At 35.9% G+C, this 16,443-nt stretch overlaps 1 protein-coding gene across 3 annotated transcripts; it reads right to left on the minus strand.

The window, feature by feature from the left end:
- Nucleotides 1-10,832: 10,832 nt before the first annotated feature.
- On the minus strand, nucleotides 10,833-15,143 carry LOC106100595 (proteasomal ubiquitin receptor ADRM1). 3 transcript variants are annotated; one of them, XM_013279513.1, is made up of 6 exons: nucleotides 14,904-15,143; nucleotides 14,480-14,819; nucleotides 14,026-14,240; nucleotides 13,591-13,829; nucleotides 13,099-13,394; nucleotides 10,833-11,422 (listed from the first exon to the last, which is right to left on the minus strand). In XM_013279513.1, the coding sequence occupies exons 2-6, from the start codon at nucleotides 14,807-14,809 to the stop codon at nucleotides 11,174-11,176; spliced, it is 1,329 nt and encodes a 442-aa protein (XP_013134967.1). In that variant the 5' UTR covers nucleotides 14,810-14,819; nucleotides 14,904-15,143; the 3' UTR covers nucleotides 10,833-11,173. The 3 variants fall into 3 exon arrangements, with proteins under 3 accessions (XP_013134967.1, XP_013134965.1, XP_013134966.1); XM_013279511.1 differs by having other exon boundaries at nucleotides 13,099-13,442; nucleotides 14,904-15,141; XM_013279512.1 differs by having other exon boundaries at nucleotides 13,135-13,442; nucleotides 14,904-15,139.
- Between the last annotated feature and the right edge of the window lie 1,300 nt (nucleotides 15,144-16,443).

Genomic DNA, 16,443 nt, shown 5'->3' on the forward strand with positions numbered 1-16,443 from the left:
TGCAGATTTTAAAAACATAATTTTTGTTATTGATGATACCAAAAACGTTACATATTAGCTAGGTAGAAACCTAGCTATAAGTAAACTAATTATTAGATATTACTAATTAATGGTACAGTATATATTTAATCTATATACTTTGAATAGATACAATTTTGGACTCATGTAATATGAACTGTATAAACGATGAGTGTATGTAAATAACCAGCTGTAGATCTCTCAATATTCTCAGTTAACGTAGCTATCGAGTAAATGTGTTCGTCCAGCCAGGCGCCATAAAGTCGCGTGGGCGGGAAACCCGTCTCGGTGGCGAGCGTTGAAATGAACACAAAATTTGTACGTACACATATCTATCCATAGTGCATTCTCGCTAATTTATTTTGTAAGCAGTACGGAGAAATCGACTTTATAACGCTTTGCGCAAAGATTAGTTCACCTTAATCCCAAATATATTAATTTAGGCGCGGCTTTGCCTACGTTATTGCTTACTAGATTACCCATTACAGCTATGATATTTAGTAATATCTGTACTGGCTAGTCGGTGTATGGGTGTACGGGGAAAGGAAGTTGTGTTTCATATTTCGGAATGTTCGGCTCTAGAGTCGCTAGCGGCCGTGGTGTTGCGTAGGCCTCCCCACCACCCTCGGGCTTCCCTCGGAAGCAGGTCATCGGCTGACCGCTATGTCGAGTGTCGACGTCGGCGTGGCGGTGCGGCCGCGCCTGTGCACCAGTCTCCTTGTTAGGCGGCCTGTGGCCTGTGGACCGGCTTCGCAACGCCTACTTACTTTGTGTCGAGTTAATCGATAGCGGACGAATGGCACGCAAACGCAAAGGAATGTAATGAAAGTTAGCAACGAGAGGCTGCCCGGTGACAAATCTGAGGACAATTCACTAGTAATTAAATCGGATTATGCAAATATTCAACTTTAATTTTTGTATTCCATCGCCCTACAGGAAATTAGACATTAAGATGTCCTTTAAGAATGACTGACAAGAACAACTACCTGCAATATAATTAATGTACCTGTAATGTAGTTTAATGTTAGTAATAAAAGTGTAAATGAAGTGATTTAAAAAAAAATATCGCATTATTTGATATCTACACACATACACATCTATATCAAGAGAATGGCGTCATTCTCCGCGAATTCTGGCTTCGCGTATAAACAACAAAAATATACCATGTATGTGAATGTGATAATAATATTCGTGAGTCAGCGAAGCCACTTGACCAAATAAATAACTATTCATTGTCGCCAGTCGTTCCTCAATGACGTACTTTGTATAATTTGCATTTTTATACATGAAACAATGAAGTTGGTGGTGGAAATGTAAGTATTTCTGTTTGTAATTAGTGTTTATAAACATGTATTATGAGATTTTTTAATTCGCTTTTTATTTTTTGTCTTCTGACCGAATTGCAAAGGTAAATTTAGAATTGGCATACGTTCCCAATCCGTTTGTTCGTTACGTGCGCTCCTCGCCCCCGGCCGCAGCTACCTCCGCCCCCCGGAGTACCGGAGTGACAGGAGCGGTCAGTTCTATGCTTGGCCGCGCGCCAACATCGGCAGAATTCGAAGCGCTTCAAGTGTTCCTGCTTCCGAAATGGATTCTTTACAAATCTTGCTAATGTAATAAATGCGAAAGTTTAGATGGATGGATGGATGTTTGTTAGAGTTTGTAGTCTAAACGGCTGAACGGATCTCGATGAAATTTGGCATAGACGTAGAGGATAGTCTGGAAGAACACATAGGCTACTCACTTTTGTTTATTATAATTCCACGGGAACGGAGTTGCGGGCGAAAGTTAGTATCTAATAAAGGATATGTAAATTTGCCTGAACCCTTATTTGGCAAAATTGTATTTCGGGCTAAGCTGAATAGTGACCTTTTCTAGTACTTATTCTTGAATTAGGACTATTCTAGAAATATGATATTCTTAAGATACTAGCTGATATAAGAACCGGTTACAGAGAAGCGCCAACAATTACAAGAAATAAGAAAGCCGGACTTAAAGTGGGTGCTATAAAATTTTTAAACAGGAAGGTATGAGGTAACTAATCACTTCTAACTTCTGAAGCATGTACCTATTTAATTCATTTTTATTCTAATGTAAACATAGAATTAACCAACACCGAATTAGGCAATTAGACGGATATACTAAAGCTGGCACCGTTCTATTGAACGCTCTATGGTAAAGTAATAATAAATTTAATATTAAACTTACTTAAACTTTACTTTCTATTACGATTTTATTGATACTTAAAATATTGAAGTATGACCACCAAAATGGTAAATATAAATGCTCTCCGTGGTTTTGTGTATTATACTTCAATGGTGGAATTTTAAACTAGACTCCGTCCGCGTGAAATTATAAGAAAATATTAAAAAGTAACAATGTCAGTCAATGTTACTTACAGGTAAACTACCTTTGTAAAGGTGAAAGAATTTTTAAAATCGGCCCAGAAGTAATACTATTCATTACAATCAAACAAACAAAGTTTCCATCTTTATATATTAGTATAGATATATGTAATTTATCCATGTCTGAAATTGAACAATATTTCTAAATATGATTACAAAACATTTAACTTATGCAATTGATTTAGTTACGACCTGAGCTTCGGTTGAAATTCTGTAATCAATATTATCGAGTTGTAATCAAAGAATAGAAGTTTGTATATGCGTAACAGTAATGGTTATTCTACACTTTTAATCAGTAGGCAGAAAGAAAAGATAATCGCCGATAAATAGGTTTTGGCAGTGCATACTAATGATAGAGGAAGACTAATTGAATAGAAATAGAATAGTTTCCAATGAATAGTAGTTTACATACAAGCGAAGAACAGAGTAAAGGGGAAATTTCTAATTAATAGAAGAATAAACATCAAGAAAAGAGTGCATTTCCTTCTCAAAGCCCTGCAGGAGATCTGTTGTTCTGTGATGTTACGTTCGATAATGATTTACAAATAGAATCCGATTAGAAACTTGAAAGTCTATAAAAATATACTACTTTATATTTTATAACAATAAATTAATTATCTTTTATCTTTTTAAAAGTATATTTTATTATCCCATTTATAAAAAAGTATGTAATATGTTGCCCTTGTAAGTAATACGTACTTGACGACATTTTGATAAGTGACGTTGCGGTTTTCAGATATGATAGTGCCATTTTTGGAGTTTTTATCTTGGTTTTGCATCGACTATCAATAGTGTAGTACAAGAGTTAGTAAAATAAAAATACCTCACTTAACAATTTGGATTATTCATACTATAAATATGCTAGTTTGCGTATAAATTTAAATTAGGAAAGAAATCGATATTTTAATATATTAATCTAAAATTATATTCAACTTGATCATTAAAATGGCTTGTTTCCAACAAAGGTATCAGTTCAAATAATAGTCTACCATGATTCCTATGGATGGGCAGTGAGCACCCACCTACCTGCTTTTTGGCAACGATCGGTGCCAAAGTTTCGATACGCAGACTTATTTTTTATCCTCTTTAACGTCCCTCGCCTTCTACGACGTGGTTGTAAAACTAAATATAATAGACAAGGTCTTATGTCATTTACAAGAGTGTAGACGGAAATTGATAATATATACTGCAAGAATTCCAAGATCGCAACAATGATTGGTATTGGTATCTCTGGTACATTATTGGTCCCTTTCATATTATCCTAACTATACTTATTGCGTTCGAAAATTAAAAATAATATCAAAACATTTAGTTCTCCCTTTCTTACTCCTTGAAAATACTGAGATAACATGTCATGAGTGGACACTAACGGTAACATTTTAATCTTAAATCTAATAAATTAACTATATCCGATTGATCGAAGTCAATTTGCATTTTGACTGAGATCTTCCTTATGGAGAATATAGTTTTAGAATACTCTTCAACTGCAATAATTAAAGTTCCACGAACAGGTATGCAATGTATCAAAATAACTACATTTCCCGATCACAATCGTTGCACAATTTCATTATGTCATTATAATGCAATGACGCAATATGTAATTGCAAATAAATCAGTGGAATTGTAATGCTGTGTTGATGAATGACTAAAGAAATAATATGTATATACTTCAGTTCTGTTAATTAACAATTAAAAATTGTAAATAAAATAGGTATTTACAAAGTATGACCAAACCAACAACCAGGTCAGGACTTTCGACCTTTTTCTTTATACTTTGATAGGTCAAAATATAAAGAAAAAAGTCGAAAGTTAATTAATTCTAGAAATACGATAGTTCTGACGCAGATGCCAAATGTATATTTTAGTAACTTAATACAAGTAATTATTTTACATGGACGAGCCTTCAGGCAATTAGCAACTGTTATTATTAAAATAAACATAGAAGGGTGTTCGTAAAAAATTACGCTCAAGCTCAAGTCGTAAATGGTCGATCCTTTCATTTGGTTCTTGGAATACCCCCGCACGCGCCGAGGTTCCCCGCTGCCCCGCTGCCCCGCCGCTCCCTCCTGGCCTTAGATAGCGTCACAATGTTTTTAACGTTTACTATTCCAATATTTCCTAGAATCTCTCTCTCCTCGATCTTAGTTGTTATAATCCAATTGTAGCAAAGTTTGTTATCTTTTGTTGTAATGTTTACCGTAATTCCACTTTGTTTCAGTTAATTAACGCAGTAATTTATGAAAATAAATAAATTTCCCTTACAAAACCCTTACAACTTAAGGCTCCATATGTTACCAAGTACCATGTCGATATTCACAGATATCGCCACTAGTTTAAGAAGATAAAAAAAACAATAACAAAAATTTGGTCACTTTCATATGTGCTATTGCTGTAATATATTAACATCTACTTTACTTTAATGTTTCTCTTTTCTTATTTACGTGTTACTTTCTAAAAAGGTTATTTCTTTACCTCCATTCTTGTTAAACTATTTATATTTTGTGGCCCAAAAATATGTAAACATTCCTGGAGATAAATATTTAACGCTTGTCCTTGTTTATGGTCACTAGAGGTCAGTGCAACTAAAGAAATATTATCGTCAAATATGGTATGGATATATTTATTATTAACACAGAATAATGGCTTGTTGAAAAAATACAGATTAAAAAAAATGTTTCGCTTTTTTCTTAGTTTGTTTAACCATGTGCTAGAACTAGAATAAGGTAGAGTTTGCAAAAAGACATTTGCGATATATAAATATTTAAGATAAGCGAAGAAATATTCACACGTTTTGTAATAATAGTTGATTTATAAAACGCATCTGCAGATAACGATTTATTTACATTTTGAAAGTTAACTTTTATACGGTATTGCTCGACCATTTTTCATATATTCAATTACGTTATAGGAAATAAAGCACGTTTTGTGAGAATGACGAAGGCTTGAAAGCATCCTGGAGATTGTTTTTGTAAAATTAATATAAGTAGTGAGAAAGGTGTAGCAAACACACGTTAAATGAAGATCGTCTATCATTCTCGGTAGATGAAGTGTTAATAATTAAATGTATTGAAAACAATACATCATAGTATTTACGAAACTTTACTCATTTAAATCTTACTAATATTATTAATGCGAAAGTTAGATGGATGGATGTATGTTTGTTAGCGTTTATAGCCTAAACGGCTGAATGGATCTCCATGAAATTTAGCACAGGTTTAGAGCATAGTCTGGAAGAACACATAGGCTACTTTTTATCCCGGGAATAGTTACGGTTCCCGTGAGATTCATTAATTTAGTTTTTTAATATTTACTTGATCATTCTGCAACGGTTCAACATATCTTATTGAAATTTGGCACATTATAAAGCAAAGTCTGAAGTACACATGGGATAAGGTTCATCCCCGAGAAATGTCCGGTACCCGAGGGATATGTAGTTTTTTTGTTATTTATATAGTTCGTATGTTTTGTAATACCACGCAGACAAAGTCGCGGGCAACAGCTAGTACTTCTATAAGTAAAAGTTTATGCGAGGAATGTAGTTGCGATTTTTTTTATTTACCAACGGCGGACATTGTTAGGTTCACTCAATAGCTGAGAGTTTTGTACGTCGAATCATCATAACATTAAGAAATTGCTACGAATTAATATTCTAATGTATTCAAGTATTGAGGCCATCAGTCCATGAAAAACGTGCCTCAGTGCACTATGCATAAGTCATAAGGGTTGCTATAGCAACGCTACAGGACGCCATTGGTCTACTTGTGAATATGAAATACAGTTTAAATCTATACGTTAAAAGTATAGACGATACAAACGATACTATATGTGTAGCATACAGTGACGCGACGCCAGCACATGTGTGAAGAATTTAAAAAAATTTAAACCCCCTTTCGTTTCCCACCTATTTAATACAAGGAAATTATTAAAAGTTAAATGGATTTGACGGAGGAAGAGGCGCATAGGAAGAGGAGATAGATACCTTAACGGCTTTATTCGGCTAATTCAGGGGACGCTTGCTTGTTTGCCACCTTATTATACGTTAAAAGAATTAGTAATTGTGATTGTATTTAACATTTTAAAATTATGCACAAAGGTGTAAGTATATCGCAATTATCATTTAGTATCTAGCAAAAAATTACGTTTAAATAAAGCTAGGACAAAAAACGATAATGAAAGTTTGGGCACACAAACAATATCAGATAACATTACGTTATACATATTATGTATTATAGCTATAGCTGTTACAAAAGTTATAAATTACGATTATCGTTTGAATCGTTATCTTTTATGTAGATGATAATATATTAATGAATCATTGGTTAATATGTATAGGAACAGAATTCTAGTTATCGATGAGCCCAAGTTAATGAATAAAATTCAATAAGGGTCACTGTAATAATGTTACTGATGACCTGCGCGATACTTACATAATTAATTGCACTTTGCCCGTATTTAAAAAAATAAACTTTGCACGCGTTCACTAACTGATCGTTTTAAATATTATTAAACGTAATTACTCGAAGTAAAATTCCATTGTATCTTTTATTCGATATTTAAAATTGAAATTAGGCAAATAATTGATAATATACGTCATCGTAAACGTAAATTAAAAAATGAACAGGTAACCGCATTTTACGGCGCATTGACTTTAGGTTCGCAGAACTTATAAACAAGGAGGCAGGATCTCAGGTCGACAATGCACCTGCCCGCCACTAGGTAGCCAGCCCTTTTAAAATGGCCCTTTCCTGCATAATATAATGCTTAACATAAAAACTCATTTTTTTATTAATATAACATCGACATTGTCTATGCCAATGCAAAGATAATCAAGTCTCTAGTCTCAAAAAACTATTATCTTTTTAACGCTGTTATTAACTTCTCCTAATCTTATCGCTTAATTAATGGAAAGAAAGACACGCTTATTACGCTAACACATAGTTAACATATAAAATTATCATTTTATTTAATGCAATTGCAAACTATTAGTTGTTAGCTCGCATTATGTACAAATAGTACAAGGTGCTATATTATTTCCTACCTATTGATCTTCTGGAAAGAGGTCCGAAACGATTTCCCAAAGATTAATTGAATATTCGTTACCAGAGCACTATCAAATTCAACATTTGTTAACTTGTTTTTGAATGATACGCCATTTTTTAAATATCGTTAATTTCTATTGATTTATTCGTCGGTAGCGTATTTATATTTTTGGTATAAGCCCAAGAGGTAACCTCTACCTCTACCTATTACAACTGTATCATTTTAATTATCAAAAAGTTGACGTCATTTGGCCTTATAGACTTTATATCGTTTCACCTGAGTCAGTTGAAATTCCACGGATCGAGTGATTGTAACATGATGAATGGAGTAGAGGCGGCGCGGCATCGGCGGCGACTGAGCCCGAGCAGAACCTGTGGGACCGGTCTCCGCCGTCGTGCGCCTGCGCACAGCTCGACGCTTTTTATTCCCCGATCGTTGGTACGCCACAGCCTGCGCGCAACGCTGCTAATGACCGCCCTCACTTCAATAGCAATTGACCATTACAAATTACTAAAGCCCTAACTTTTTCTGCTCTAATATTTTGTTGAAACTATATATTAGAGCAGAAAAAGTAAAATAAGTAAAATATAAAAAAAAAAAAATTTAAACTAAGGGAGTCATTGAGTGACACATTAAAGACTAGAGTTATTTTACCATACCATATAAACGATAGATCAGTTCTGAATAGGTTGGGGAACTTTTGAAAAATGGTACGATTTTTGTTATAAATTAAAAAATTAAACTTCTATGACATCTTTACACATAATAGAGTTATCAGCGCGATAAGTAAATCGTGATAAAAACTATATCGCGTCAAGTTATCCGTAGTCAATATTTGCAAAAATACAATCGTTTCATGTAAATTATTTATCGTACCGTATCTAATATCACAGTATCTTTGCATAGGAAAATTATTTACCCGAGCAATACATTGAGGCCATGTAACATCGAGCTATTAAATTACTATGAATAGATTTGCAAATTCCTTTCACCGATATTGCAATTCGTATTTGAATATTATGTCCAATACAGCCGCTCAGATCTGACAGTTTAAACTGTAGAGTCGAACCGTACGTTTAAAACTGTGCTTGTTTAGGCAAACTTTAAACTGTCAATTGAACTATTCAGTTAAATTTTTTGCCTACAGGCACAGTTTTAACGATTAATTTCTACTCTTCAGTTGAAACTGTCAGTTAGAATTTTGGTTTTGGTAAAGTACCTACTTCCTAAACAAGTGTACGTAAGAAGTAAAATAACAAAAGTTGCATAATAAAACGCTATTAAAATATACTCATACAATATATTATGTGTACATCGGTTATGATTCATTTATTGGTATTCTAGAATGAAACAATTTAATAATTACATTTAATCGAATATTGTTTCTCTTTTAGTCCCTACTTAAAAGAATACGCAGAATGTTTATTATCCCAATACGACAAGAGATTTTCTAACTAAATACTAGTTAAACTCTCATTAACATATCCATTAATTACTTTTACATTTCAAATAGATAGTTTGTACATTAGCTTAAGTTCCATTTTAAGATGATAAAATAAATGCATCATACAATGTACTAAGTCCAGCTCCACTTCCAAATTAAAGATGTACATTTCATGAGAGTTTTTAATAGTAGCAATTTATTCATGCAACAGAATTTCTACATAGATGTTGGATCACAACAGGTTTAAAGTTAGTCATTCGCCTACGTCACCGCATAACTACGTCAATAATGAAATCTTTCCAGAGCTCATCTTTTTTCTGCTATTCAGCTTAGGTGTGCGCTCAGAGTACATAAACAATCGCTAATGTCCGTCTAGTCTAGTGCGATTGTGCTGCCATTACGAGCGTATCACCTTGAAAGCGACCGATGTTACCTGTATCCACATAAAAAATGGCAACGTCATGGCGTACACCGCGCGTGCATTCAAAGACGTGGTAGGTCGCGATTGTTCGCGCGGCGCGGGTTTCGTTCATCGCACGCTCGGCTTACTCGGCAGCGGCAGGTCCGCGAGAGAGCGGTGCGGTGCGCGGCCGCGGGGGCGGCGCGGCGCGGCGGGGGCGGGCGGACGTGCCAAGGCAGCGGCAGGCGGCAGGCGAGCAACATATTTACTCATACGCCCGAGGCGTAAATCACCGTGCATCTATTTCGAGTGGAGTGGCGCGGGGCCGACGCGGAGCGGAGGGCGCGGGCAGACACCGGTGCCGGTCTGGCGCCAGAAGGATTCCCCAGCGCCCCGCGCCCCGCGCCGAGGTCACGCGCAACCGTGCCGTGCCTTCGCTCCCGCTCCATACCTAATCTAAAATGCTTCGCCGTGTTAAGTTATAGTGGCTATGGCTACTGCTACAGAGTATCGCTCGATTCGTGTTTAAAATGAAAGTTGTCTTCGTTTAGTTTATAGCAAACATGAGCCTTGAAACGATGTTAAACATGACCACTACCTAACCAACGAGATATTAAGATAATATCTAATAGACAATAGGTATCTGTAATTTTTTAATTAGACTAATAATATGACGATCCTATGTGCATATCCTTGTATTTGTTATTCAATGTAGGCAAGCTACTTAAAGATTACCAACGGCGTTATCCAAGTACATACATTTTTACATTTCTTCATAGTATTAACAATTTCAAAATATGTTAATGCAATAAAATTATTAGCGTAAGTTGCTTGCCGAATTGTGCCTTGACATTAAGCAGTTAAAGCTCTAAATTGCTAAACACGACGTAGATAAACAACCGAGAGTCTGTACCTACCGTACGATGACGTGTTCACGGCTTACGTAAGAAGTCTTTTATTTGACTTATTCAAAGCATAATCAAATGCTGTGGATATTTAGATGCGAGTAAGTTTACATTTGAGATTGAAACGAGCAGTTACCTCATCCGCTACTCACGACACCGTCTCAATGTAAATTCTTCCGCCCAATTTTTTGGCGCGAATGCTAGGTAAATACCACTACTTTGCTTCCTCGCTAAAAATGCCATTCACCATGTCACGCCCTAGTCTATTTAATTTTGGGTCGCTAGTTAGCGTCCGGTAAAAACCTGATGAAATTGTTCTAACACAAAATTTCAATAATCGTTATTGTAACCTACAACATCATTTAATTTACATATGAACCTACCTTTCAGGGTTTATAATAAGTAATTTATAAAAAGTAACTTGTCAACAACTGTCATTCTTCACACCATTATTTAATTGAAGATGTTCATCATAGTAGTAAACGAGGAAACTAGTCGCTCAAAAAATTGTCTATTATAAACTATAGATATGTGGGTTTAGTACTAACTTGAAACAACAAAATGGAATATTTATTTCTATATTATTAGAATATGACATTTGAACAATGATACAATGCATAAACCTTACCAAAACATAAGAACTTTTTTATTCCAAGTAATAAAAACCGTCATTTATAGTCATGGGTTATAACACAAAGAAAAATAATTATAAAACAGTAAGCCACAAAATGCTATGATACGTCGACATCAATAGTAAATAATGTGAACTATGTCTTTACATCATTTTTTGAGATATATAAGTAGATTGACGTAAAACATTTAATTAATATGTCTACACATATAACGCAACTACCCTTTACATAAGGCTAGAAATTGACAACACTACATATAAGCTATACTATTGAAAAGCATATAAATTGAAAATACTTTAGAGATGTACCCTAAATATTTCCAAATGACTCTAATCTAACGACATCCCAGCATCGTCGTCTTTTTTTCCATCTTTCTCTTCCTTGGCCTTTTCCTTCTTTTTGTCTTCATCCTGGCTCTTGGAGGAATCGGATGCGTTGGAGGTATTCTCCAGGGCTTTGAAGAATGCCTGCATATCGCCAGTGCTAGCTGCAGAAGTCACCTCCCCTGGCAGACCGAACTGGTTCATTACTGGACCCATTTGACCCGAGGCCAGTGCCGCTGAGAATTGATTGGCAGCCTGGAGAAATACATCTCTTTTTGAATATTATCACTATCATATAAAGTTTAATGTCTCGTATTTAAAATTAATGTTCACCCCACTAAGACCTGCAGTGCTGTAATAGTTTGCTTTTAACTACAACTAGCTAAAACTGTAAAATGCAGTAGAGAATTAAACTTTGACTTTCTATCTATAAGAAATAAGACCTATAAAAATATAACTAAATCTGACATTTTACACATTACAATGGACAAACTGATCCAGATTTAGGATAAATATTACTAAAAAGGAGACAAAGCTAAAGGGAGGTTAGCAAACAAAATAGAATGGCATTTTTATGAATTTAATCATATTAAATACAAACAAAATGATCTGGATGTAAAATATCTGAAATAAAAATTGTGATAGTGAAATCATGTTATTAAAAAAATGTGTTTTAAAGATATGAAGGAAGAACGATAGAAAAACAAGCAGTTGCCCATAGGTCGACTTTGAAGAAGCAAAGAAGCAGTATGTAAAACCCAACATTTGCCAAATCTGATTTTTAATGGTGAAGGCATTCCAAGTCAAAACATGCAACCATGAAGCAATGTCCAAATATAGACCATTAATAAGATTGTACAGGTCAACTTTTTACCTTAACTTACTTTAGATTGAGATAATTTTTATTAAAATGCATTTAAAAGAATGCTTGTATTTGTCCATCATCTCTACTTTATCCTACTCCCGTGAGATCGGCGCTCTGGGTCAGATCTGTCATCACTCCTTTCTTGATCATAACACCTTTCATGTAATCCATCCATCTCTTTTTAATTCTACCTCTACCAATGTATCTCCACACTTACAACTAACATCCATGTTACATGCGATTCATCCCTCCTCATTACATTCCCATACCATGCTAACACTTGTATATGTCCATGGTATGTTTTTGAAAATCCTGTCTTAACATAAACAAAAATTCGTACTTAAGGGAGTGTTAAGTAACTTACAGAAGCTTACATCAGATGCTTAAATAAGTTAGTCAAGAGTTATTATGGAGTATGCAACCAGTTGATGATTGCTTATTATTTATAATAATATATGGTATGCGAAGATGTGTGACAATTTTTATGTGAACTTAAAACCCACTAAAAGAATTTAGCCCAGCATTTTAGAAGCCACATTAGAAGGTGCCAAAAACGTTTTTATCCAAAATTTGAATTTAAAATATAAGCTCTCGCACAGTTGTACATTAAAACATACATACTTATATCTAAATATTTAGAATGTATTAACATAATTGTTATATATGGGTGTTGTAAATTTTGTGCTGAAAACATAGTTTTTTACACAAAATTAAGCTATCATTTTCCAAAAAAATATAATCTCTATATCATCACTAGCTACTGAAAATGTATGTACATTTTATAGTGGATGAATAAAATTATTATTTTACAAATAAAGTACAGGATAAACTAATATAGTGCTAAGAAATCTTCTTTAAACAAAAACTCTTTTCTTTACCCATTACCCATCTACACTATATGTTTAAAACAATTAAGGTGAATTCTTTATAAATGAGGTTAATGTGATAGATGTCTAGTACTTTTATGAGAGCTTATATTTTTCGAATGGAAGAATTATAGAGTGATTTCGTGCTAGTAACATCTGCAGCCCAGCCTATACCGAAGCCTATCTATCAGGGGGTTCACCTGCGCGAACTGCGGTGAGAGTAGAGTGGTCCTTACATCGTCGTGGGCCTTGGCTGCGGCGGACGCTGCGGCGGTGGCGGCGCCGGCGCCAGCGGCGGCGTCGGGCGCGGCGCCCGTGGCCGGCAGGTGCGGCGCCAGGCGCTGCGCGTTGCGGGGCTCGCTGGCTGTCGCCACCACGTCGGAGGAGGCGAGCGCGGGGCCCAGCTCCAGCCGGTTGCCCCCGGCGCCGGGGCTACCGGCCACGCCCTCCGCTCCCGCCGCGCCCCCGGCACCAGCTGCATCCGGAGGGGCGGTGCCTAAAGCCGAGAAGTAGCGCTGCAAGTCGGATAGGAAGATCTGTCCGCCTGCAGAGTGCAAATATATGAGTTTGTAAATATTAGTCAAATTTTAATATAAAGTACAAGAACAGCAAGAAGAAAAACAACAGGGTGAATGGTAATAAAGGCTTATAACTTAAAAGTCAATAGCATAGCTTGTAAGTTTAGTTCTCACTGCGTGGTTGTGTGGCGCTGGCAGTGTTGGGCGGGGTGGCGGCGGGGGCCGGGTCGCGTCGGGGCACGGCGCGCGCGGGCGCGGCGGGGGCGGGGGCTGGGGCGGAGGCAGCAGCAGAGGCCGGGGCGGGGGTGGAGGCAGGCTCGCTGGTGCGAGGCGCACTTCCCCCGCGGGAACTCGCGCTACTGCCGCCGGACGCGCGCGTGCTGCCCCCGCTGCCCGAACTACTGCTATTGTTCCTACAACCAAAATAATTGACAAACTAAGTTAACACAATGTTTTAGAATCTGATCTGAGAATATTTTATCACTAGTGATGCAAATCCCTTTCTCTAATGTATTCCTTTGCAATCCATTTTTCATATTTGAATGTTAGAATAAATCATGGTGCAACTAGTAGTCTAATATAATCATTATAGCAATAAACAAGTTATACCCCATAGTTCCAAGAAGGGACGACAAGCCTCCAATCTGGCCAACGCCTCCGAAGAGCTGCATGAGTTGTTGCTGCGACATGTTGTTGAGCAGATTTTGTAGTTCTCCATCTTGTGCTCCACCTCCTCCTCCCCCGCGGCCTCCGGACGTCGGTGGGTTGTTCAATGCTTCATTGATGCGGCGGCAGTAGTCATCATCCTTTTCACTTTTAGGCTCCTAGTAATTTTATTAAAAATTAATGTTGTATTTGTTCTTTTAAAATACTAGATGGCTTTATATTTCCATTTGCATTTTTTTAAATTTTCAAACAACAAACTATTTCATTTTGATTATAGGTCATTGCTTTATACCAAGTGAGCACCTTACAAGTCATACTTTAAATAGTAATTCCTGGCAGTGTTCAATGGAATTTTATAGTTCAGTGTTACAATAAGATGAATAAAACTTTGAATTACCTGCATCCAGAAGAAGTACTTCTTAGAGAAGGACTTAAACTTTAGCACATACACACGACCAGTAGTGCATTCTGACACGCGCACAAATTCACAATCATCAGGGAAAATCAAAAGATCATCTTCCACTTCCCCGGTGGTACGATCTTTCCAACAGAAATGCATCAACGAGTCCTCCCCTTGGTACACATACAACAAGCCCTTCCTTTTGTCTGGATGTACCATGCGGCCTTTCAAAGTCATTCTTCCAGCACGGAATTCTACCAGATGTTTGTTACCCCCGGAACTTCCGCCGAGGGCAGAGGTATTTCCAAATAATGCAGTGGCAGACATTTTTCTCAGGCTATTTAGAAACAAAGTAAAAAAAAGTGATAACATATAAAATAAAAACACAAATTATACAGAAAGTATTCAGGAAGTAACGTACCGCTTAGATTTGTCTTCTGTTATGGTGAAATTGAAGAAACGCTTATCACTTCGGAAAAAAATAGTTTAGATTTCTGAGGAACAAGAACAGGAGACTGCAAAGACAAATATAAATGACAAATACCAAAGATCACAGACTACACTTAAACTGAAATAACTAATCTTGATAGATGGATAGGTTGGTCCTTCGCTATGACAGCTTATGCTTCATATCAGCTTAAAAGAGCTTATTGATGCTACTGACAGTTAATTTTAATGTATGAAAATAGTTTGAAGCCTAACCACCACCAACACCCACTGCTATCAGCGCCAAAATGGCGCAAATGAAATAGGCACAAAATACCACAGCTTTTAACCTGTCCATGGAAAGCAGTCACTGGGAAATTAACACAAAATATACTATGTCATCGTTGAAATACAGACTGTATAAAGTTAAATTAAATGACAAAATTGAACAAAATGGCGGAATTATGTTAATATTTAACCTGTATATAAGCAATAGCAAAAAGTGTATTTTAGTTATCTGTGTTGGAAGGGGAAGTTTTTTTTTTACTAATCAGAGGTTTAGTGCAGAACGATTTATATTCTTACCACTTTGTTGAACAACAGAAGAGACCAGAAGAATCTAAGCGTTTTACAGAGTCCAGTCAGCTTGTTTTTGTTTATTTAGTGAATTTGACCTTAATAACATCTAATCTCTTTAAAATATATTAGTACTATTTGAGACTGAAACGTAGAAACTATTTCTTAGCGGAATGAGCGGTGTTCAAACAGGTCAGTAAAAAAATACATCTTTAAAGCTGTTTTTCTCAAGAGTTTTCAGTGTAGCAAATCCATCATGGTCATTCCATTGTTGTAGAAACTAACACAGTACCCGTATATCTGATGTTATCTTGTACTATATGATATAGTCATTTAAAAGATAAATTCCATTTCTTGGTAAAACACAAGAAACCTCTGAAGTGCTACAACAAATTTTTATAAAGTAATGTAAAGAGGTTTGTTTATGAGCTAAATATATGTATTGAAAAATTACAATCAACTGAAGTTAATATTACAAGTAATAGAAGAAAACCATACAATTTTTTAAATAAAGTTGTTGTGTAGTGGCACTGCCATTGTGTTAATAGAATTTATTTGGAACTGTTGTAGTAATATGCATCTTTCATTGTGTAGTTATGTAAAAGTCTTTGTTACAGTTTTCCGCTTTTAAAATCTAAGTAAGACTATGATCATCTACATAAATAAATTGCATTTCTGTATCTTATACCATATTTTATTTCATAATGACGATATGAAATAACAAAGTTGGTTACATTTGAGATGAGCTACGGAAGTTTTTGTCTAGTTCTTTTCTCTATAGAGATTCTACCAGACATAAGTCTTCTCCATTAAGAACTAAAATTATCCCCTTATTTTTAACAACAATCAGTGTTTATAGCATCAATTTCTTCGGTATATGAATCATTCCTGATGGTTTAAACTAGTAGATCTAGGCATTCCGTTAATAAACACCTGGAAAAAGTGTTGACAGCACTGTA

The sequence above is a fragment of the Papilio polytes genome, unplaced genomic scaffold (genome assembly GCF_000836215.1).
Source record: "Papilio polytes unplaced genomic scaffold, Ppol_1.0 DF824047.1, whole genome shotgun sequence".
Lineage (NCBI taxonomy): Eukaryota > Metazoa > Arthropoda > Insecta > Lepidoptera > Papilionidae > Papilio > Papilio polytes.